General features: G+C 38.6%; 1 protein-coding gene across 8 annotated transcripts in view; it reads left to right on the forward strand.

Moving 5' to 3' along the window:
* The window catches only part of DNM3 (dynamin 3), a 646,555-nt gene that overhangs the window by 182,624 nt on the left and 438,499 nt on the right, over positions 1–25,432 (forward strand). For all 8 annotated transcript variants that reach the window (XM_070768173.1, XM_019976685.2, XM_070768169.1 and 5 more), the window contains 2 exons: positions 11,182–11,331; positions 12,955–13,158. In XM_070768173.1, coding sequence (XP_070624274.1) covers positions 11,182–11,331; positions 12,955–13,158 — 354 coding nt within the window. The remainder of the gene's footprint in view (positions 1–11,181; positions 11,332–12,954; positions 13,159–25,432) is intronic.

Genomic DNA, 25,432 nt, shown 5'->3' on the forward strand with positions numbered 1-25,432 from the left:
TAGAGGAGCTTGGTGGGCTACAGCCATGGGATCAAAAAGACTTGGACATGACTGAGCAACTAAAACATACACAATACTTAATAATCTTTGGCTTTGTATGCTATGAAAGACTACCTCTCATTTCATGATTGAATTCTCACCTTGGTTTTTTGATTGGACCGTCTGGATCACTTGGATCTGGAATTCTGTTTTGAGCTTCTCTGCCTCAGGAGTACCAGAGCCCTGATCCTAAACCCTAGTCTCTGCAGCTGGTCTCTGAGACCTGCCTAGCACCTACCTTTAGTCTGCTACGAAATCTTGGCCCTTCTTGTTTCTACCCCATTATTCTTCACCCTCTAACTGAGACCTCTACCTTTCACCCACTATTGGACTTCCTCGGGTGAAATGTGCTTCTTTAGATTTCCTTTTTTTTTTTTTTAATTACTAAAAGAAGGACACAACTGACTTCTGCTTTATATCTGGGTCTGTGTAATTCATATCTAACTTGCTTTGTTTCTTACTTAACCACAGTTCTAGGCCCCTGGCTTCAATTTGGAATGACTTGAAGGCTTGCTGGAAGCATTTTTCCAAATTGCTTAATGGTATGCAAAGAGAAGTTCTCTACAGAAGAAGGAAGAAATCTACAGGTGTTCTTTAAATATGATAGGCATCAGGGAAACAAAGATGACTCAAATGTAGCCTCTGCCTTTAAGGGACTATGTTTTTAAATGTAGTCCTACCAGGTGGTATTTACAGCCAGTGGATTCAGCTAGTTGCACTGAAAACCATTTCCTGTTTCTGTGTCCCATATACTCCATTTTCATGGGAACCCCATGCTTAAAAACATTGCTATTAAAGCATTTTAGAAACAGAACTCCAGCTAAAGTATGGACAGCCCCAGTTCTTAGAATAAAGATTGGTGAGATATGCCTGTGCTCCATAATTATTCCATTTTACTTAACCTTGATTAATTGAAACATATGCGTGTTTTTCCCCATGGAAGGGGCATATTGGAAATATTTAAATTCTTATGGTCATGCTGTGCTTTTCACAGATGATTGGAATGCTGCCCAGGCACAAACCATGTCATCCTTCCCCCAAACAATTTGTCAGCTGTTTATCCTAGCATAATTTGTTTTTCATGGTCAGCAGAAATGACAGTACTAAAATGTTTTATAGGGAAATAAAAATAGAGTGATAGCTCTGATTTTTTTTAAAAAATATCCTCTTTTTCCTCCCAAATCACTCTTTGATATAAAAGGTATCTTTCCCTTTGCTTCAAATGTAGGCTATTTTTAACACTGGGAAAACAGGAAAGATTTTAAAAACTAGAATCTTATTCTTTGAAACTGAAAACATACTGTGAATTTCAGGAAGATAGGTTATACTGACACACAATAGAATTTCATGGATTCATGATTAGGACATAGGCTGTATGCACATAACCTTCATCCTTTATAGGAGCAAGAAATTTAATCACTGTCCATTCAGGCTGAATTTGGGCTGAAGCCTGGAATTGTTTGAGAAAGAGATCATTCCATGTGCCCGATTACTAAGCATTTAGAATGAAAGCAACACTGAGAACATGCCAAGAGAGCTTGTGCCATTGGAAATTACCTTTCTATGAGACAATTTATCTCAGGACCATAAGATGAGATTTGTTAGAACTTTAGACATATTAACTTTTGATAGTATGAAAGTCTCAGAAGATACATATTTACCAGTTCTTTAAAAGTCTAGCTGTTGATTGGCTAGTGTAGACTGTTCTGTAGAGTTTGGCTTGGGTGTTAGAATTTCCTTCATCTCATGTGAACATTCTTCTTTAGAGGTGAATATAGTAAATGATTCATTGCTCTTGTGAAAATCCTTTCCAAGATTTTCATTTATAATTGTGCTTTAGACAGCAGGGAAGTAAAACTGTGACCTTTAAATTCTGCATTGCTTATCAAGATTTATTTAGGACTTGTATGATGATAAGCTGAATGATGATCCTCTTCAATAGCAATTACGGGCAATTGTTCAAAAACATACAAGCCACCTCTGCTGACCACCTATTTATAGTCTGCTTGCTAGAGGGCTGGGATTCCATGATAAGACTGGCTTACCTTGTTGCTGTTAAGACCCAGCTTATGACAGTATAATGCTATAGCTGTGAATTGTGAATTGTAGTTATGATTGCTGCGTTTTACTAATAAGAAAGTAGGATATGTGGTCTGACAATTATCACTGTACTATTAGAGATGAGGGGGACATAGACCTGTGAGTCTCTGGACCTGGGTAGAGGATGGACTACAGGTAGCTCCCATCTGACAATTTAGGTTAGGTTTTCCCTGAGTTGTCCATCCTATTGGTTGAATTATTTCCCAGGAAGCTCTTTAAGACCCATAGGAATAGGAATTTTGTGGTTTCTGCCCCTTTTGTCTTTCTGATATGCTGGACATGCCTGAATCCCAGTGATGGACGTAGTTGAGACCCAAGTTGACATTCCTGCTAGGGTTACTATTAGGTCAGTTAGGATCACTGTGTATGTGTGTGGTATACTGTGGTAAAAATAATAGTATTTGTAGGGTTTAACCAGTGAGAATACATACAGAAATGGTTTTTAAAGGTGTAAAATGACTCAACAAAATGATAAATCCCCACTCTCACCTGTTGAATTTCACATACTCCCACCACCATCAATTCTACCTGTTTGTATCATCCACCAATACTCATTATTCTGTTTCCTTTTGATTCCTATGGGATGAACTAGCATGTTCCTTTCTAGTGCTTCCTATCCCCTCTTCCTTAAGACATAGCTTTAGCACTTGTCCCTTCTTCTGCATCATCAGCTTTCCCTCAAGGCTGGATTAATAGCATCAGCCTGCTGCTGCTGCTGCTGCTGTCGCTTCAGTCGTGTCCGACTCTGTGCGACCCCATAGACGGCAGCCCACCAGGCTCCCCCGTCCCTGGGATTCTCCAGGCAAGAACACTGGAGTAGGTTGCCATTTCCTTCTCCAATGCATGAAAGTGAAAAGTGAAAGTGAAGTTGCTCAGTCGTGTCCTACTCTTAGTGACCCCATGGACTGCAGCCTACCAGGCTCCTCCACCCATGGGATTTTCCAGGAAAAAGTACTGGAGTGGGGTGCCATTGCCTTCTCCGAGCATCAGCCTAGGAACATGCTATTAGTTTACCCACTTTTATAAAACTTTCCCTTCATAACCCTCTCCAGATGCCCTTTGACTTTTTTCCTCTCCTTTACAACACAACTTCTTAAACAATTTGTCCACAACCAGTCTCTACTTCCTCTCCTCCAAGTCATTCTAAAATCTATTCCAATCAGATTATCACCCAACCCACTCCATTCCAACAGTCCTTTTCAACATCCTGAAGGACCCTCAAATTGCCTGATTTTATGATTTGTTCTTGGTTCTCATCTTACCTGACATGTTGACAGTATTTGATGGAGTGAAAGGTCTCTTTTCATGAAATACTTTCTTTTTGTGGCTTTGGGTCACCTCTCTCTCAGGGTTTTCCTTTTTTTTTTTTTAATCCCACATCATGTTGACCACTCGTGCTTATTCTCCATTTCCTGATCTCTAAATATTGCAACATACAGGGTCCACTGCTCTGATCTGTTCCTTGTCTGTCTCTCATTTAGTGACCTAGCGATCTTATGCACTTGCCTAACTTTTAATTCCAAATACATATATCTATATCTATCTTGGACTTATCTAGCTTAGACTTCTCCTTAGATAAAAGATTCACATATCCAGCCCCAGGGCATTTTTGTGCTGAATAAAAGAAGCCACCATTTCCTCAAGCCCTTGACTGCCATCTTCTGGAAAAATTTCAGGATAGATACACGCTTATCAGATGAGACAATGAAAATTGTGTGTCTTTCAGCTGCATGGTTCCCAACCATTGGTGGTGGTTCTGTTTGTCCACATGGGTGATGTTTAGCAGGCATCACAAGCTTAGTAGGTCCCCAACTGAAGTTTTAAATTTTATTTTATTAGATTATAGTTGATTAACAATATTGTGTTAGTTTCAGGTGTTCAGCAAAGTGATCTGGTTAAACATATACATATATTCATTCTTTTTTAAGATTCTTTTCTGATATAGGTTATCACAGAATGCTGAGTAGAGTTCCCTGTGCTATATAGTAGATTTTTATTGATTATATATCTTATATATAGTAATATATAGTGGTATGTGTATGTTCATCCCAAGTTTCTGACTTATTCCTTAGCCCCCCAACTCCCATATTTCCCCTTTGGTAATCCTAAGTTTGTTTTCAATATCTATGGGTCTGTTTTTGTTTCATAGATAAGTTCATTTGTATCTTTTTAAAAGTTAGATTCCACATATGAGCAATATATGATATTTGTTTTTCTCTGACTTACTTCACTTAGTATAATAATCTCTAGGTCTGTCTATGTTGCTACAAATGGCATTATTTCTTTCTTTTTATGGCTGAGTAATATTCCATTGTATATATGTACCACATTTTTTTATCCATTCCTCTGTTGATGGGCATTTACGTTACTTTCATGTCTCAGTTATTGTAAACAGTGCTGCTATGAACATTAGGGACATGTATCTTTTCAAATTATGTTTTGTTTTTTTTCTTTTTTTCTGGATATATGTCCCAGGAGTAGGATTTCTGGATCATATGGCAACTATTTTTAGTTTTTTTTTTTTAAGGCATCTCCATACTGTTCTTCTCCATAGTGGCTACACCAATTTACAATCCCACCAACAGTGTAGGAGGGTTCTTTTTCTCCACACCCTGTCCATCTTTTTATTGTTTGTAGATTTTTGATGATGACCATTCTGACTGGTGATGGACAGGAAAGTGGTGTGCTGCAGTCCATGGGGTCGCAAAGAGTTGGACATGACTGAGCGACTGAACTGACTGATTCTGACTGGTGTGAGGAGACACCTCATTGTAGTTTTGATTTGCATTTCTCTGATAATTAGTGATGTTGAGCATGTTTTCATGTGCTTTTTGACCATCTTAATATCTTCATTGGAGAAATGTCTGTGAAAATCTTCCCATTTTTTGATTGAGTTGCCAAACTGAATTCTTGATTCCTAACCCCATCTTCCATACATCTTCCTTTCTTTCAGTCTTTCTATTTCAAAATTCTTCCAATTGCTGAGGTCAACCTCCTTAAAGTTATTCTTAACTTCTTTCTTTCTCTCATACCCCTCATTTAATCCATCTGCAAATCCTTTTGGTTTTTCCTTCAAAATTCATTAGAATATAACCACTTCTCAGCATTCCCACTGCTCCCACCCAGGTCTCACCCCCAGGTGAGATAATAATCCCACCTTTATTATTCTAATAGCCAGCTACTTCTCTTATGCCTCATTGTCTGTTCTCAACTCAGCAGTACAGTTCTTTATTTAAAACCTAGGTCACATCATGTTTCCCTTCTATCCAAAACGCTTCAAGTGCTTTCACATTCATTTAGAGTAAAATCAAAGTCCTTAAAATGGCCCACAGGTCCTACATCGTCTGGGTCTGTACAATAGCTCTGACCTCATCTGCTGCCTCTCCCCCATGCTTTGTGCTCCAGGCACGTTGGCCTCCTTGCTTTTCCTCCGATATGCCAAGTGTAGTCTGCATCAGTCAGTCTACTGGGATCCTGTTATGTAAAGCATGGCTTCTTGAGTCTTTGCTCAAATGTCACTTTATCATATCAGAGAAGTATTCCTTGATTGCACATAACAAAGCAACCTCCTCCAGTGTTTAACATTCCCCTTATTCAGTTTTCTCCATAGCACTTATCTGGCACACACACATTGTTTACTGTTTTATTTCACTAGAATTTAAGCTTCATGAGGCTAGAGACTTTTTTTTTCAGTTTACTATATGCCAGCTTTCTAAAATAGTGCCTGAGAAGGTGTAGGAGTTCAATAAATATTGGTTAAATAAATAAACAAATATTGACATTCCTAAATCTCTTTGTGGGACCCTATACCTAACAAGCGGAGAAGGTGATGGCACCCCACTCCAGTACTCTTGCCTGGAAAAGCCCATGGACGGAAGAGCCTGGTAGGCTGCAGTCCAGGGGGTCGCTAAGAGTCGGACACGACTGAGCGACTTCCCTTTCACTTTTCACTTTCATGCATTGGAGAAGGAAATGGCAACCCACTCCAGTGTTCCTGCCTGGAGAATCCCAGGGACGGGGGAGCCTGGTGGGCTGCCATCTATGGGGTCGCACAGAGTCGGACACGACTGAAGTGACTTAGCAGCAGCATACCTAACCAGAGACAGAGGTTGGAGTTCCTGTATCTGAATTCCAAGATAAAAGCATTTTCAGAAGTCCAGGAGTAAATTTAAATCTAATTTGAAAATTGCATTAATTTTACAACTTTCTGAAAGGGTCTTAGTTTCCTAAAGAGAAAGCAAATAGGCGCCATCTAGTGGCCACAAGTGTGTTGAGCTTCCCTCGTGGCTCAGCCGGGAACACATTTCTGTTACTTGAATTATTGATTAGCAATGAAATTGAAAATGTAGCCCTTGATCCAGAAGCTTCTTTTAGAAAAAAATTATATTAACATAATAATTATGATAGGCAGAAGTTCTCAAATTTGAATTTTCCACAGGCTATGTTGAACTGAATAGTTCTGTCTCCTTGCTATGAGAAAGTACCGTTCTGTTTCTTCTAAATTATTTATGACTCACTTTTGCTTATTAAGCTTTGTTTTTCAGAATCTGGCATTTATTGTTCCTCTTTACTTTTCTTATTGTTTTATCTTCTACTCATCCTTAAACTTTTACATTGGTACTGGCCTAGCCGCTGAATGAGTAAATCAAGTCTCTGCTGCTACTGCTAACTGCTGTTGCTGCTAAGTTGCTTCAGTCGTGTCCGACCCTGTGTGACCCCATAGATGGCAGCCCACCAGGCTCCACCGTCCCTGGGATTCTCCAGGCAAGAACACTGGAGTGGGTTGCCATTTCCTTCTCCAAAATAAAGTTTCTACTTCTAAGAATTTATAATCTTATAAAAACAGCACTTATGAGGGTAAACATGTAAAAGAAGATGCCAAATGATGTGGTGATCTCTTCAGGCCAGACCTCTGAAGCCTGCTGAAGCTTAATTGTTGTGTATACTTTCACTGTTGAGGCATAAACCACATCTTGTAGTTGTCTCCCTATTGGCCTTGCAATGTAGTGGGTGAAAGTTAAATATTTATGGTGGTAATGGTAGAAAGACTACCAATAACTGTCTCAGCTGAGCCCAAGATATCTGGGCCCAAGATACTTTAGCCTTAGTCTACATTTGGTGGAGCATTTTTTTCAGCTGGCTGTTAGAGAAATTAAACTATTTGTTAAGACTTGTTACCTTGTAAAATTATAACATTTTTAGGTCTACTAGTATCAGTTCCCTTTTCTTTTGAGTTGTGTTGCTTATCATTTACTCTATATCTTTGGAAGCAGATAGAGAAAGGGATAGTACAATAGTTTTAAGATGCTACTGAAATTTTAAAAAATAACCAATTTTCTCTTATATAGTTATTTTAGAGTTTTTCCTTCTGCCTACATATAGTGATTTATTTTTTTTTAGATTGCAGATAAATAGTTTCTTTGTAATATTGTCTTTTTTCTTGAGAAAAATATCTTTTAATTGCAGAAATGGATGTGGTATTTTGAATAGTATATTTTAAAGCTAAAATATTTCATATATTATTTCCTTTTAAAGGGTAAAACAAACATCGTTTCTAAATCTTCTTGCTTTCTGAAGCTGTATTTACATAATTTAGCATATGTTGTTGCTCGTTCACTAGGTCACTTCTGACTCTTTGTGACCCCATGGACTGCAGCATGCCAGGATTCCCTGTTCTTCACTATCTCCTTGAGTTTGCTCTAACTCACATCATTGAGTTGGTGATGCCATCCAACCATCTCATCCTTGGTCACTACCTTTTTGTTTTGTCCTCAGTCTTTCCCAGTGAGTCAGCTCTTTGCATCAGGTGGCCAAAGTATTGGAGCTTTAGCATAAGCATCTGTCCTTCCAGTGAATATTCAGGGTTGATTTCCTTTAGAATTGACTGGTTTGATCTGCTTGCAGTCCAAAGGACTCTCAAGAGTCTTTTCCAGCACCACAATTCAAAAGGATTGATTCTTTGGCGCTCAGCCTTCTTTATGGTTCAAGTCTCACATCTGTACATGACTTCTGGAAAAAGCATAGCTTGGACTATAAGAATCTTTGTTGGAAAAATGATGTCTCTGCTTTTTAATATCCTAATCTCTAGGTTTGTCATAGCTTTTCTTCCAAAGAGCAGGCATCTTTTAATTTCATGCCCCACCATCTGCAGTGATTTTGGAGCCCAAGAATATAAAATATGTCACTGTTTCCATTTTTCTCCCTTCTATTCGCCATGACATAATGGAACCGGATGCCATGATCTTCATTTTTTGAATGTTGAGTTTTAATCCAGCTTTTTCACTCTCTTCTTTCACCCTTACCAAGAGGCTCTTTAGTTTCTCTTCTTCTGTCATTGGAGTGGTATCATCTGCATGTCTTAGGTTGTTGATATTTCTTCCAGCAATCTTGATTACAGTTTGTGAGTCATCTAGCCGGCATTTCACATGATGTACTCTGCATAGAAGTTAAATAAGCAGGGTGACAATACACAGCCTTGATGTACTCCATTCCCAATTTTGAACCATTCAATTGTTTCTCGTGAAGTTCTAACTGTTGCTTCTTGACCTGCATACAGATTTCTCAGGACACAGGTAAGGGGATCTGGTATTCCCATGTCTTTAAGAAATTTTCCAGTTGTGATTTACACAAAGGCTTTAGCATAGTCAATGAAGCAGAGTATATGTTTTTCTGAAATTTTCCTTGCTTTCTCTGTGATCCAGCAAATGTTGCCAATTTGATCTCTGGTTCCTCTGCCTTTTCTAAATCCAGCTTGTACATCTGAAAGTTTTCGCTTCACATGCTGCTGAAGCCTAGGTTGAAGGATTTTGAGCGTTACTTTGCTAGCATGTGAAATGAGTGCAATTGTACAGTGGTTTGAACATTCTTTGGCATTGCCCTTCTTTGGGAATGGAATGAAAACTGACCTTTTTCACTCCTGTGGCCACTGCTGAGTTTTCCAAATTTGCTAACATATTGAATGCAGCACTTTCACAGCATCATCTTTTAGGATTTGAAATAGCTCAGCTGGAATTCCATCACCTCTACTAGCTTTGTTTGTAGTAATGTTTCCTAAGGTCCACTTGACTTCATACTCCAAGATGTCTGGCTCTAGGTGAGTGACCACACCAGCATGGTTTTCCAGGTAATTAAGACCCTTCTTGTATATTCTTCTGTATAGTTCTATATAGAAGAACTTCTTGCCACCTCTTCTTAGTCTCTTCTGCTTCTGTTAGGTCCTTACTGTTTCTGTCCTTTATCATCCCTATCCTTACATGAAATATTCCCTTGATAGCTCCCAACTTTCTTGAAGAGATCTCTAGTTTTTCCCATTCTATTGTTTTCTTTTCTTTTCTTTTTTAACATTGTTCACTTAGGAAGGCTTCCTTATCTCTCCTTGCTATTCTCGGGGACTCTGCATTCATTTGGGTATATCTTTCTCATTCTCTCTTGTCTTTCACTTCTCTTCTCAGCCATTTCTAAGGCCTCCTCAGACAATCATTTTGCCTCCTTGCATTTCTTTTTCTTGGGGATGGTTTTGGTCACCACCTCCTTTACAATGTTATGAATCTTAGTCCATAGTTCTTCAGGCATTCTGTCTACCAGATCTAATCCCTTGAATCTATTTGTCCCGTCCACTGTATAATCATAAGGGATTTGATTTAGGTCATACCTGAATGGCCTAGTAGTTTTCACCATTTTCTTAAAATTAAGCCTGAACTTTGCAATAAGGAGTGCATGATTGGAGTCACAGTCAGCTCCAGGTCTTGTTTTTGCTGACTGTATAGAGCTTCTTCGTCTTTGGCTGCAAAGAACATAATCCATCTGATTTCGGTATTGACCATCTGGTGATGTCCATGTTAAGAGTTGTCTCCTGTGTTGTTGGAGAGGGTGTTTGCTAGGACCAGTGTGTTTTCTTGACAAAATTCTATTAGCCTTTGCCCTGCTTAATTTTATATTCCAAAGCCAAACTTGCCTTTTTACTCCAGGTATATCTTGACTTCCTACTTTTGCATTCCAATCCCTTGTGATGAAAAGGACATTTTTTTTTTTTTTTTTTGGTGCTAGTTCTAGAAGGTCTTGTAGGAGATCTTCATAAAATCGACTTCAGCTTCTTTGGCATTAGCGGTTGGGGCATAGACTTGGATTACTGTGATGCTGAATGGTTTGCCTTGGAAACAAACCAAGATCATTCTGTTGTTTTTGAGACTGCACTCAAGTACTGCATTTCAGACTCTTTTGTTGACTATAAGGGCTGCTCCATTTCTCCTAAGAGATTCTTTCCCACAGTAGTAGATATAATGGTGAAAGTACAAGTGAAGTCACTCAGTTGTGTCCAACTCTTTGTGACCCCATGGACTATGGTCCACCAAGCTCCTCTGTCCATGGAATTTTCCAGGCAAGAGTACTGGAGTGGGTTGCCATTTCCTTCTCCAGGGGATCTTCCCAACCCAGGGATCGAACCCAGGTCTCCCGCACTGCAGGCAGACGCTTTACTGTCTGAGCCACCAGGGAAGCCCAGATATAATGGTAATCTGAATTAAATTCGCTGATTTCCATCCATTTTAGTTCACTGATTTCTAAGATGTCAGTGTTCACTCTTGCCACCTCCTCTTTACTATTACTTGATTCATGGACCTAACATTCTAGGTTTAGCATCCATCATGTTAAAGTGGTGATATTCAGAAAGGACATGCTAATAGGATTAGTAAGTAGGCTTTTTGTATATCCCAGCTCTAACTTCTTTGAGAATTGGTTGCTGTTATTTGTTATATCATTTGGAGGGCCAAAATTCTCTTTATTTAATAGGCTTTGCAGTTTAAAGACTGCTTTTAATAGTTAATTGCTAATCTGAAAATTAGCAATTCTGCACCATTAGCATTTGTACTGTGTTTAACATTTCTCAAGTGTTAACTGTGCTTTTTAGTTACCTCCATGTTCTCTCATTATGATGGCTGAAGAGGCAATATTGGATACTTTGACTTGTAATTAAAGAAGCATCGTTTCCTTATAATTACTGCAAGAGTACCTGAATTTTAGGTTGTATTAATTTGTCTTTTATAGAATATGCTGAATTTCTACACTGCAAAGGAAAAAAATTTACAGATTTTGATGAAGTTCGCCATGAGATTGAAGCTGAAACAGATCGAGTAACTGGAATGAATAAAGGCATTTCCTCCATACCTATTAATTTACGAGTCTATTCCCCACATGGTAAGTAAAATAACAAAATTCCAAATTCTTGTCCTCAAAAATTTTTACTATGTATGTTAATTAACATACATTATTTATGTAAAATGAATTTTTTATTTTATTTTATTTTATTTTTAAACTTTACATAATTGTTTTTTTTCTCTCAAAAAATCTTGGTGTGTAAGATTGTGCTTAGGTACTTCAGTAAATGATATAATCCAAACAGCTCATAGAATTATTTATGGGAGTCAGGAGGAGATAATTTGTAAAAGAGAATTGAGTACATTATTTTACAAAGTTTTGTTTATGTATATTTTAAACTTTTAGAATTCTAAAGAAGAATGCATGAAAACTTATATTTTTAGTATCTTCAGCTTTTGCAAAAATCTTAGAGGTGCTTGGTACTATGGTTGAGTTTTCTTTAATGAATATTCTTTCAGTCCTATATATTCTTATTTATTCTCTTCCTGAGGAATCAACTGTGATTTTTTCTCCCCAGACTGTCAAGAAAAACTTATAAATTAGATAACCAATTCTTGGTGGGTAATACAGAATAAACAGCCTCCAGAATGACTAAGATTTTGGTGGGACAGATTTTCATCTCTAATCTTCTCCCCAGTTCTGTTGCTTTTAAATTGGACCATGAAATGCTCAATTACAACTTCCCAAGAGGATTTGGGGAGAAGGAAATGGCAACCCACTCCAGTGTTCTTGCCTGGAGAATCCCAGGGACGGGGGAGCCTGGTGGGCTGCCGTCTACGGGGTTGCACGTAGTTGGACACGACTGAAGCGACTTAGCAGCAGCAGCAGCAGCAAGAGGACTTGGAGCTTTTGTGTATAGAGAGAACAATAGCCAGGTCAGGGCTGGAGTCACTGACTTAGTAGTTTCCTGGTAAGTAGCACCAGAATGGTGCTCCATGAGTCTGGCTGTAGAGGCTGCACACTAACTTCATGACTAACTGCTTTCCAATAAGCTAAGCGACTTGTTGCTGTTGTTTAGTCGCTAAGTTGAGTCTGACCCTTTATGACCCCATAGACTGTAGCCCACCAGACTCCTCTGTCCATGGGATTTTTTAGACAAGAATACTGGAGTGAGTTGCCATGTCCTTCTCCAGGGAATCTTCCCCACCCAGGGTTTGAACCCATGTCTCCTGCATTGGCAGGCATGTTCCTTACCACTCAGCCACCTGGGAAGCCCAGGCTAAGTGGCTAACACTTTGTTAATAATGCATAATGCTTTTAAAAGGAAGGACAAACCTTACTCTGAGCATTTTTACACCATTTTAAGGGAAGTACAAGATAGACAATATATTCTCTTATTGTTCCGTGTTTGAATTATAGGCCCCTAGTTACAAACATGGCAATTCTCTGAGAAAGCTATTAGGTATGCAAACCAGCGCTTCTTAAATTATGTTAAAATGATCATTTGACCTAGCACAATCATATCATAAAAATAGAGAAAATTTGCAAGGCCAGTTTGAATTCTATCCTGTTTTATTCTATGCACATGAGTTGGAACCCTTCAGATACACATTATATAACGCTCAGCTTGTTTCATTTCTAGGAAAATAACACATGATTCTGCCTTGTTGATATCTTTCAGCATTGACGGTACATGTAAGACATTTTTTTCCCTTTCCACAGTGTTAAATTTAACCCTGATTGACCTGCCCGGAATTACTAAAGTGCCCGTGGGAGATCAGCCTCCAGATATTGAGTACCAGATCAGAGAAATGATTATGCAGTTCATCACACGGGAGAACTGTCTGATTCTGGCTGTTACCCCAGCCAACACTGATCTTGCAAACTCAGATGCGTTGAAGCTAGCGAAAGAAGTTGATCCTCAAGGTGAGTGTGTGGCCCATTAGATGAAAGGGAATTAGTTTCAAATGTCAAGAGTTTGGGTATATTTCAAGATAATACAAAATCTCATGACTTGATTTCATTATCAGTTAAATTGTTGTTATTTAGTTGCTAAGTTGTGTCCAACTCTTTTGCAACCCCATGTACTATAGCCTGCCAGGCTCATCTGTCCATGGGATTCTTCAGGCAAGAATACTGGAGTGGGTTGCCATTTCCTTCTCTAGGGGATCTTCCTGACCCAGGGATTCAATTCACATCTCCTACTTTGCAGTAGAATTCTTTACCATTGATCCCTTTTCAGTTCAGTTCAGTTCAGTCTCTCAGTCGTGTCCGACTCTGCGACCCCATGAATCGCAGCATGCCAGGCCTCCCTGTCTATCATCAACTCCCAGAGTCTTTACATTAGCCATTATTAATGTTGTTAGCTCTTTTGTATTTAAGATGCTAAAAGAAAAATAACTGGGGAATATAGTCTAAACCTATATACCTGAGACTGGAGCTTGAAACAAAGCGGGTGGAAGTTCCAGGTGGCTATGGGGAACATCACTGGGACTTCATCCAGCATTAGTGGCTTGGGAGAGCCAGAATATGGATTGGGGCTGGAATCTAGTTATAAAAATGATACTAAAACACCTGTCTCATAAGCATTCTTGTCCCGAAGAGACAAGATCAGGCTATCTGATGGAACAGAGATAGCACTTCCATCCGTGGAGTCTAGAGAGTGCAGCACAGTCATATCCTTGAGAAGTCGACACTTACTTCAGCTGAAACTTCATCAGTTCAGTTGCTCAGTGGTGTCTGACTCTTTGCGACCCCATGAACCACAGCACGCCAGGCCTCCTGGTACATCACCAACTCCCAGAGTCCACCCAAACACATGTCCATTGAGTTGGTGATGCCATCCAACCATCTCATCCTCTGTCGTCCCCTTCTCCTCTTGCCCCCAATCCCTCCCAGCATCAGGGTCTTTTCCAGTGAGTCAACTCTTCTCATGAGATGGCCAAAGTATTGGAGTTTCAGCTTTAGCATCAGTCCTTCTAATGAACACCCAGGACTGATCTCCTTTAGGATGGACTGGTTGGATCTCCTTGCAGTCCAAGGGACTCTCAAGAGTCTTCTCCAACACCACAGTTCAAAAGCATCAATTCTTTGGCACTCAGCTTTCTTTATATGCCAACTCTCACATCCATACATGACCACTGGAAAAACCATAGCCTTGACTAGATGAACCTTTGTTGATGAAGTAATGTCTCTGCTTTTGAATATGCTATCTAGGTTGGCCATAACTTTCCTTCCAAGGAGTAGGCGTCTTTTAATTTCATGGCTGCAGTCACCATCTTCAGTGATTTTGGAGCCCCCAGAATAAAGTCAGCCACTGTTCCCATTGTTTCCCCATCTATTTGCCATGAAGTGATGGGACCAGATGCCATGATCTTCGTTTTCTGAATGTTGAGCTTTAAGCCAACTTTTTCACTCTCCTCTTTCACTTTCATCAAGAGGCTCTTTAGTTCCTCTACACTTTCTACCATAAGGGTGGTGTCATCTGCGTACCTGAGGTTATTGATATTTCTCCCAGCAATCTTGATTCCAGCTTGTGCTTCATCCAGCCCAGCATTTCTCATGATGTACTCTGCATATAAGTTAAATAAACAGGGTGACAATATACAGCCTTGATGTACTCCTTTTCCTATTTGGAACCAGTCTGTTGTTCCATGTCCAGTTCTAACTGTTGCTTCCTGACCTGCATACAGGCTTCTGAAGAGGCAGGTCAGGTGGTCTGGTATTCCCATCTCTTTCAGAATTTCCCACAGTTTATTGTGATCCACACAGTCAAAGGCTTTGGCATAGTCAATAAAGCAGAAATGGATGTTTTTCTGGAACTCGCTTGCTTTTTCCATGATCCAGCAGATGTTGGAAATTTGATCTCTGGTTCCTCTGCCTTTTCTAAAACCAGCTTGAACATCTAGAAGTTCACGGTTCATGTATTGCTGAAGCCTGGCTTGGAGAATTTTGAGCATTACTTTACTAGCATGTGAGATGAGTGCAGTTGTGTGGTAGTTTGAGCATTTTTTGGCATTGCCTTTCTTTGGGATTGGAATGAAAACTGACCTTTTCCAGTCCTGTGGCCACTGCTGAGTTCTCCAAATTTGCTGGCATATTGAGTGCAGCACTTTCATAGCATCATCTTTCAGGATTTGAAATACTTCAACTGGAATTCCATCACCTCCACTAGCTTTGTTTGTAGTGAAGCTTCATGGAGGAGTGCAAATGATATCCCCAGTCTATCTGCCACAAATATATATCCAGAAAGTTAAATGAGGCCTCTTTTTCTGTTACAGACCTGGCTTATTTTACAAGCTTATTTGTATTAAATACTGCTTAGAAATTGCCATATGAATATTCATGAATTTATCCCAAATGAACCTGATTTCTTACAGCTCATTTTAACTCCTGCTTTTAAAGATAGCCCATCTTTACCCCAGTTTTTTATATACTGTAAACAGTAGTCCTAAGAACAGATTTTTTAAAGTTTGCAGATAATTGACAGATAACTTTGCAGAGAATTGATAATTTTGCAGGAATAGAGAAAATATTCAGTGCCATGGTATTCTACTTCCTTGTCTACTTTTGCATAGTGATGGCTAAAGAGAAAAAATTCATTGCCTGAAAGCTCTTAAGTACACTTCTTGGCTTAGTTACTAGAAATTCCTTGCTAACCTCAGGGTTTATTATTTGTTTTTGTGTCCTAGTTTCAATGCTGAAACTCCTGAACATTGTTGTACTTGAGAACCCTCAGGTTTGCATGGTTATTAGGTCTCCACCAGAGACCCACTTTTATGTGCTGCTATCCTGAGGCTTTGGCTGGTCCTGGACATTACTGAAGCTCCAAAGGAAGAGGGTGAATTCTTGCCCACAGCAATAGTGTTCATATTTGTAGTAAAATAATCAAAAGAGAAAAGAAGATGCTGTAGGACTCAATGCAACTTGAGTTTAGAATATGAGATATAGAGACATAATATATTGGGGTTGACAAATACATTTATTTACCCTCTCTGTCTTCCCAACTTCATCCCACTGTGATTAGAGAACATACTTTGTGTCATTTTTGTCCCTTTACATTTATTCAGACTTATTTTATGACCTAACATATGGTCTACCCTGAAGAATGTTCCATGTGTATTTGAGAAGAATGTATTTTTTTTCCTGCTGTTGAGTGTTCTCTTGATGTTTTCTAGGTGTATTGGTTTATAATGCCATTCAAATATTATTTCCTTCTTGTTCCTCTGTCTTGTTCTTCTATTATTGAAAATGAGAGTTTGAAGCCTCTCATTTTCAGATAAATTGTGTTTCTCCCTTCAAGTGTGTTGAATTTTGCTTTATATATTTTAAGACTGTTGTTGGGTGTATTTGTACTCATTATATCTTTTTGATGGATTGACCTTTTGATCATTATATAATGTTCTCTGTTTTCTCTAGTAACAATTTTGTCTTAAATTCTATTTTGTTTGATTTTAGTGTAGGCACTTTAACTCTTTTGGTACCTGTTAGCGACTTTACTTTCACTTTTCACTTTCATGCATTGGAAAAGGAAATGGCAACCCATTCCAGTGTTCTTGCCTGGAGAATCCCAGGGACGGGGGAGCCTGGTGGGCTGCCGTCTGTGGGGTCACACAGAGTCAGACATGACTGAAGTGACTTAGCAGCAGCAGCAGGAGCCTGGTATAAGTATTTCCATCCTTAAATTTCAACCTATTTGTGTCTTTTAATATAAAATGTATGTTTTGTAAATAGCATATAGTTGGTTCAATTGTTAAAAAGCCTATTCAACTGTATCTTCCTTTTGATTGGAGTGTTAGTCCATTTCCATGTAATTACTGATAGAATTTATGGCTGTTGTTTTACTATCTTATGTATATATTATATATTTTTTGTTTTTATATTTCTTTATTATTGCCTTGTTCTTTTTTGTTAAAAATGTGTTTTCTAAAGTATTATTTTAATTACTGTGTCATTTATTTGAGTATTTTAAAGTTATTTTCTTAGTGATTGCTATGGGATTATAATTGATCTCTTAATTTAGAACAATCTAGTTTAGGTCAACACGAGCTTAATTCCAATAGTATACAAAATTTTTGCTTCATAGAGCTCCATTCCGTCCCTCTCCTTTGTGTTGTTATTATTACACAATTTATCTTTATACATCATGTGCCTATCAACACAGATATAATTATTGCTTTTGTAGTTTTCTTTTAAATCAGTTAGGAGAAAAAAAGTTACAGACAAACACAAATACATTATATTTTCTTTTACATTTATTTATGTACATTTGTCCCTTGATATCTATGGGGAATTGGTTCCAATACATATGTGAATCAAGTCCCTCATATAAAATGGCACGATATTTGCTTGTAGAATATACACATCCTCCCGTATACTTTAAATCGTCTCTTGATTACTTATAATACCTAATGCAATGTGATTGCTATGTAAATAGTTGCTGGTATGTGACAAATTCAAGTTTTGCTTTTGGCAGCTTTATGGAATTTTCTTTGAATATTTTTGATCCATGGTTTGGTGAATCATGGGTATAGAAGCAGTGAATACGGAGGGTCAACTGTAGTTACTTTTACCAACGTTCTTTATTGCTTTGTGTGGATTTTTTTTTAATGGATTGACTATTTATTTATGTATTTATTTAGGCTGCACTGTGTGGCTTGTGGGATCTTAGTTCCCTGACCAGGGATCCTACCTGTGCCCTCTGCAATAAAAATGCGGACTCTTTACTGGTAGTCCAGCATTGCTGTCTGGTGTCTTTTCATTTCAGCCTGAAAGACTTCAGTTAGTATTTCTTGTAGGGTAAATTTGCTAGTGAGGGGTTCTTTTGGTTTTTGTATATCTTGGAATCTCTTAATTTCTCCTTAATTTTGAAGGAGAATTCTTAGTTCACGGTCTTTATTTCACCACTTTGAGCATGCCATCTTACTGCCTTTTGACCTCTATAATTTTCTGATGAGAAATCAGCTGTTCATCTCATTGAAGATCCTTTGAATCTTTTCTCTCTTGTTGCTTTTAAGATTTTCTCTTTGTCTTTTGCATGTTTGATTATGGTGTTTATAGGAATGAATCTCTTTGCTTTTTTATCTTGCTGGGAGTTTGTTGAACTTTTTGAATGTGTAGTTTAGTTTTCATCAAATTTTGGGCATTTTCAGCCATTATTTCTTTAACTATTCTTTCTTCTCATTTCTTTTCTTTCTGAAATTTCCACTAAATGTATGTTCACAGGCTTGATTTACTCCTTTATTTTCTTCTTTTTTTCTATCTAATCCTCAGATGAGAGGAACAGTTTCAACTGACTGGTCTGAAGGTTCTTTTTTCTGCTTGCTCACATCTGCTGTTGAATATTTCTGGGAAATGTTTTTATTCCTATTATTTTAATTTCCACCTCCAGACTTTATTTTTTAAAACTAATCTCTATATTGATATTTGGTGAAATATCATTCTCTTACTTTTTTAGTTATTTATATATGACTTCCTTTAGTTCTTAAAAAAAATATTTAAAATACCTGATTTAAAATCTTTGTCTAGTAAGGTTGATGTCTGGACTTCCTCAGAGACAGTTTCTATTGAATATTTTTCTGTGTATGAGGCATACTTTCTTCATACATCTTATAATGTTTTGTTGAAAATGGAATATTTTAAGTAGTATAATGTGGCACCACTCAAAATCAGATTCCTCTCCTCCTCCAATGTTTGTTTTTGTTGTTGGTTGTTGTTGCTATTTGCTTAGTAATTTTCCTGAGCTAATTCTGTAAAGTCTGTATTTTTTGTTGTTTGTGGTCATTAAAAAGTCTACTCAATTTTCTCATTGGTCAACTAATTATTGGACAGAAATTTTTTTAAATGCTCAGAGCCAGGAAGTCTCCCAGCATTTGCTGAAGAATTTGACGTACATTTTGGAATGTGCCTTCAGTGTGCAGGCAGTTCACAGCTGTGCCTTAGTTTTCAATTTCTGCTTGTGTAGACCCTTAAGGTTAGCTAGAGATGAGAGTTTAGGGCTTTCTGAGATGTTTCCTGAGAATGTATGTAACCCCAGGCATGGCCTGCTAGATTCTAGATTATACAAAATTCAAAGGCCTTAATGGCCATCTCGTTCCCCAGATTTTCCTTTAAAGTTTTTTGGTCATCATCTTTTTTTTTTTTTGCCCCAACTCTTACTGCTGCCTGAGGCAGCTGTTATGTTAAACAATTGCCACTTACTGTTTTCCACAGGCTTTCTGGGGGAAAAGGCTATTTTTACTGAGGAAACTCTGAGCCAGGTAAAATAAAGAAAAGCCCTATAAATGAGTATTTTAATTACTAGACAAGTTAAATAATTATACTTCTCTGAAAGTGGTACTTCTGATGTATTCCAACCCTGTTCTCATCCTTCCAGTAGCTTCAGGATGCTAGTTTTTTCCACTATAATTGTGGGATTTTGGTCTTTAAGTTTACTGCAGAGCTAAGGAGAGGAGAATGGGAATAGGGAAAGTTGAAACATCACAAATCTTTCTGTTTTTCCTGAGATCCAGAGATTTTATTGAATAAATGCCCCTCACTTTGTTGTAAGCTTTTGATTAATTTTGAGACTTCTGAAAAAGTTGACTTTGACAACTATTGCCTGTATTATTGCTTTTATGAAGGAATGGTCTTTTCAGAGTTTCTATTCCACCATTCCTTATTCTAGTCCAATATTCTTTATCCTAATCCTATGTATAGGACATTATATGGAAATCAGGACATTTCCATATAAAAGATATTTGAGTTGAGATGATGAGGGCAATCTGACTGTGACATCTGTCACCCTGTTAGGCTTCAGGATTGATTTGGCTAGCTTGAAAGTCTGTTCTCATCACTTCATGTACACCTTTCCTGAAGTTTTGCCCTTAGCTAAAGAGGATGACCTATTTAGATAATAGAAGATCATTCTTTATTCAAGATATCTGAATTCTAATCTTATCCACCAGGGTACATAATTATATAGTTTTCTGAGATATGGTCTATTTTAGGCAGTAGCTACTTTGCACTGAATTAAGCCTATTTGACATAGGCTATTTTCAATTAAGCAGGATTTGGATATATTTGAATATATACTTGAGAAGGAAGTTTCTGTTGATAAGTTAATTATAAGTTATTTGCATAATGATCTTAAAAGTAAACTCTTTTTTCAAAGTAAGTGTTACTAAAATGCTGGGATAGAGTTATATATGTTTTATATTGAAATAAGCTTCATGATGAATTATTCTCCCAGTGTATGTGTAATGTCACAAATTTGTAGCTAGACAAAGGTTGAGCTTATCTTTTGAGTAATTTGTGAAAAATGTTTTTACTAACTAAATGAGGATTTTTAGTAAAACTTCAAGAGGAATGACTATACTATTTAAAAGGTCAAATTCCTAATCATCAGAATGATATAATGTTTTAATATATTTTTCCCAGTATAGTGGTCTTAAATTTTCAAATTACTTTTACATACTTTGATTTTAGTTTCACCAGAATACTTTGAGATTGGTTATGGTGAGGTCCTATTTTGGGGTGAGGACATTTGTTCAGGTGATCTGCGTGCATGCTGGCTAAGTTGCCTGTCAGATGTATGCAGTGTTGAATAACATACTTGCAACCACACAGTGTATTTGTGATATCTCCTTCCTCTTCATCTAGTGCTCTTTGCACTTCATCAAATCACTCTTCAATTAATTGCTTTATTAAATGGTATACATGGACATCACCAGATGGTCAACACCGAAATCAGATTGATTATATTCTTTGCAGCCAAAGATAGAGAAGCTCTATACAGTCAGCAAAAACAAGACCAGGAGCTGACTGTGGCTCAGATCATGAACTCCTTATTGCCAAATTCAGACTGAAATTGAAGAAAGTAGGGAAAACCACTAGACCATTCAGGTATGACCTAAATCAAATCCCTTATGATTATACAGTGGAAGTGAGAAATAGATTTAAGGGCCTAGATCTGATAGATAGAGTGCCTGATGAACTATGGAATGAGGTTCGTGATATTGTACAGGAGACAGGGATCAAGACCATCCCCATGGAAAAGAAATGCAAAAAAGCAAAATGGCTGTCTGGGGAGGTCTGACAAATAGCTATGAAAAGAAGAGAATTGAAAAGCAAAGGAGAAAAGGAAAGATATAAACATCTGAATGCAGAGTTCCAAAGAATAGCAAGAAGAGATAAGAAAGCCTTCCTCAGTGATCAATGCAAAGAAATAGAGGAAAACAAAAGAATGGGAAAGACTAGAGATCTCTTCAAGAAAATCAGAGATATCAAAGGAACATTTCATGCAAAGATGGGCTCGATAAAGGACAGAAATGGTATGGACCTAACAGAAGCAGAAGATATTAAGGAGATGGCAAGAATACACAGAAGAACTGTACAAAAAAGATCTTCATGACCCAGATAATCACGATGCTGTGATCACTGACCTAGAGCCAGACATCCTAGAATGTGAAGTCAAGTGGGCCTTAGAAAGCATCACTATGAACAAAGCTAGTGGAGGTGATAGAATTCCAGTGGAGCTATTCCAAATCCTGAAAGATGATGCTGTGAAAGTGCTGCACTCAATATACCAGAAAATTTGGAAAACTCAGCAGTGGCCACAGGACTGGAAAAGGTCAGTTTTCATTCCAATCCCAAAGAAAGGCAATGCCAAAGAATGCTCAAACTATCGCACAATTGGATTCATCTCACATGCTAGTAAAGTAATGCTCAAAATTCTCCAAGTCAGGCTTCAGCAATACGTGAACCGTGAACTTCCTGATGTTCAAGCTGGTTTTAGAAAAGGCAGAGGAGCCAGAGATCAAATTGCCAACATCCGCTGGATCATGGAAAAAGCAAGCGAGTTCCAGAAAAACATCCATTTCTGCTTTATTGACTATGCCAAAGCCTTTGACTGTGTGGATCACAATCAACTGTGGGAAATTCTGAAAGAGATGGGAATACCAGACCACCTAATCTGACTCTTGAGAAATTTGTATGCAGGTCAGGAAGCAACAGTTAGAACTGGACATGGAACAACAGACTGGTTCCAAATAGGGAAAGGAGTACGTCAAGGCTGTATATTGTTACCCTGTTTATTTAACTTATATGCAGAGTACATCATGAGAAATGCTGGGCTGGATGAAGCACAAGCTGGAATCAAGATTGCTGGGAGAAATATCAATAACCTCAGATATGCAGATGACCCCACCCTTACGGCAGAAAATGAAGAGGAACTAAAAAGCCTCTTGATGAAAGTAAAAGTGGAGAGTGAAAAAGTTGGCTTAAAGCTCAACGTTCAGAAAATTAAGATCATGGCATTCGGTCCCATCACTTCATGGGAAATAGATGGGGGAACAGTGGAAACAGTGTCAGACTTTATTTATGGGGGCTCCAAAATCACTGCAGATGGTGATTGCAGTCATGAAATTAAAAGGCGCTTACTCCTTGGAAGGAAAGTTATGACCAACCTAGATAGCATATTCAAAAGCAGAGACATTACTTTGCCAACAAAGGTCCATCTAGTCAAGGCTATGGTTTTTCCTGTGGTCATGTATGGATGTGAGAGTTGGACTGTGAAGAAGGCTGAGTGCTGAAGAATCGATGCTTTTAAACTGTGGTGTTGGAGAAGACTCTTGAGAGTCCCTTGGACTGCAAGGAGATCCAACCAGTCCATTTTGAAGGAGATCAGCCCTGGGATTTCTTTGGAAGGAATGATGCTAAAGCTGAAACTCCAGTACTTTGGCCACCTCATGCGAAGAGTCGACTCATTGGAAAAGACTGTGATGCTGGGAGGGATTGGGGGCAGGAGGAGAAGGGGACGACAGAGGATGAGATGGCTGGATGGCATCACTGACTCGATGGACGTCAGTCTCTGAACTCTGGGAGTTGGTGATGGACAGGGAGGCCTGGTGTGCTGCGATTCATGGGGTCGCAAAGAGTCGGACACGACTGAGCGACTCATCTGATTTGATCTGATAGATGACAGAACACAGGGTTTTGAAACTGATCTGTGACTTCCTGGTTATATATTCTTGGACAATCTGTTTAACTTTTTTGAACTTTATTGCCTCAACTCTAAAATGACATGCAATGATAATAAACCTTACTTCAAAAGGTTGCTATGATAAGTAAATAAGGTAAATTTGTCTGTAAAGACAACTCTTAGTCTAAATGGCTAGTCAGATGCTAGCAATTGTTTTCCTTTTGAAAATATTCATGGGACACTACTTTGTTAAATAATTTTTTTGTTTGTTTGCACCGCACAGCATGTGGGATCTTAGTTCCCTGACCAGGGATGGAACCTGTACCCCTTCAATGAAAGCGCGGAGTATTAACTGCTGGATCACCAGGGATGTCCCTGTTCTTTTGTTTATTGTGCATCAGTTATAGTAATAGTAAATGTGTAAAACAATCAGTAGTATTCTGTAATCCAAACTGTTGCCTACAGGAATGTGAATTAATGAGACTTGATAACAGAATTGTGAAAGAATTATTTTGAGTATTTTAGTAATGTGTCATAAAAGTTAAAATAATTTCAGATTCACCAGCAAATTACTAGATTAACTTTAGGTGAAAGAAGACCTTAGCTAGGTTGAGTCTGGGGTTGGGTGGAAGGAGGATTATCCTTAACCTGGCTTAGTGTGTTTAAGGCATTGTGCCAACTGCTGCTCACAGATACAGAGTAAAAGGGGCAGACTTGGATTCGTAACATGGGTTGATATGATTCTCACCTTGGTGACTACCTTGCATTGATTTCTCTAAGAAATACTTCCTCCAGCAATTTAGAAGTTTTACTCAGGTGTCTTAAAAATTCAGTCACTGCCTTTGTTAGCCAATTCATTAATTTGTTGTTCGACATTCATTCATCAGGCGTCTATTGAGCCCAGCAAAGTGCTTGTGTTCAATAGTGTTAATTCTACATGCTGGACCATCTAGTAGGATGCTAGACTAGGTAGATGTACAGTACATATTTCTAATTATTTTTGTGACTCTTCACTACTTAAAAAATAAGCTGTTTCCATGGCATCTTCTCTTATTGTGGGATCATAAAAGTTCCCCTCCCCCCTAAAAAAAGTTTATAGAGGACCTGCTTTATGAAATGAATACTTTTGTATTTTAGGGGATGTGATTTGGTCCTCAACATATATTATTAATTCAAGTGAAATGGTAGTGTAATAACACTATGTGTCATATGTTATAACCACAATTATCTGTAGGGTAGGTAGCATTGCTCAGTTTTATGTAAGAGAAACTAAGCTTAGAGACTTATGCCACACCTCCTGGAGAAGGTCTCCATTAGCCCTACCAGAGAGCTGCAGAGTAGGCGACCCACAAACTACAGAACAATTATACCAAAGGAGTTCTCGCACTGTTGAAAAAGTTCTAGGCCCACAGCAGATTTCCCAACTTGGGGATCCAGCAAAGCAACTGAGAACCCCCAGGGAATTTGACTTTGAAGGCCAGTGGGATTTGATTACAGAACTTGCACAGAACTGGGGAAACAAAAACTCTTGGAGGACACAAACAAAACCTTGTGAGTACCAGGACCTAGGAGAAAGGAGCAGTGACACCACAAGAGAGTGAGCCAGACTTGCCTGTGAGTGTCTCTCCAGCAGACGCATGGGTTGACAGTGGCCTGTTGAGGGGTCAGGGGCACTGACTACAACAGTCCTGGGAGCATGCTGGCACAAGGCCTTTTGAAGGAGGTCACCATTACCCCTACCATAGATTGGCCTCAGGCCAAACTACAGGAAGGGAACACAGCCCCACCTATCAGCATAAAATTGAATTAAAGATTTACTGAGAATGGCCTTGCTCACCAGAATAAGGTCCAGGTTTCCCCACAACCAGTCCCTCCCATCAGGAAGCTTGTACAAGCCTCTTATCCTCATCCATCATAAAAGAGTCAAAGCAAATACCACAGTCACAGAAAACTAACCAAACTGATCACATGGATCACAGCCTTGTCTAACTCAATGAAACTAGGAGCCACGCTGTGTAGGGCCACCCAAGACAAACAGTTCATGGTGGAGAGTTCTGACAAAACGTGGTCCACTGGAGAAGGGAATGGCAATCCACTTCAGTATTCTTGCCTCGAGAACCCCATGAGCAATATGAAAAGGCAAAGAGAAATGACACTGAAAGATCAACACCCCAGGTTGGTAGTTGTCCACTATGCACTAAAGAAGAGAGGAGAAATGGCTCCAGAAGGAAGGAAGAAGCT

Source organism: Bos indicus, chromosome 16 (genome assembly GCF_029378745.1).
Source record: "Bos indicus isolate NIAB-ARS_2022 breed Sahiwal x Tharparkar chromosome 16, NIAB-ARS_B.indTharparkar_mat_pri_1.0, whole genome shotgun sequence".
NCBI lineage: Eukaryota > Metazoa > Chordata > Mammalia > Artiodactyla > Bovidae > Bos > Bos indicus.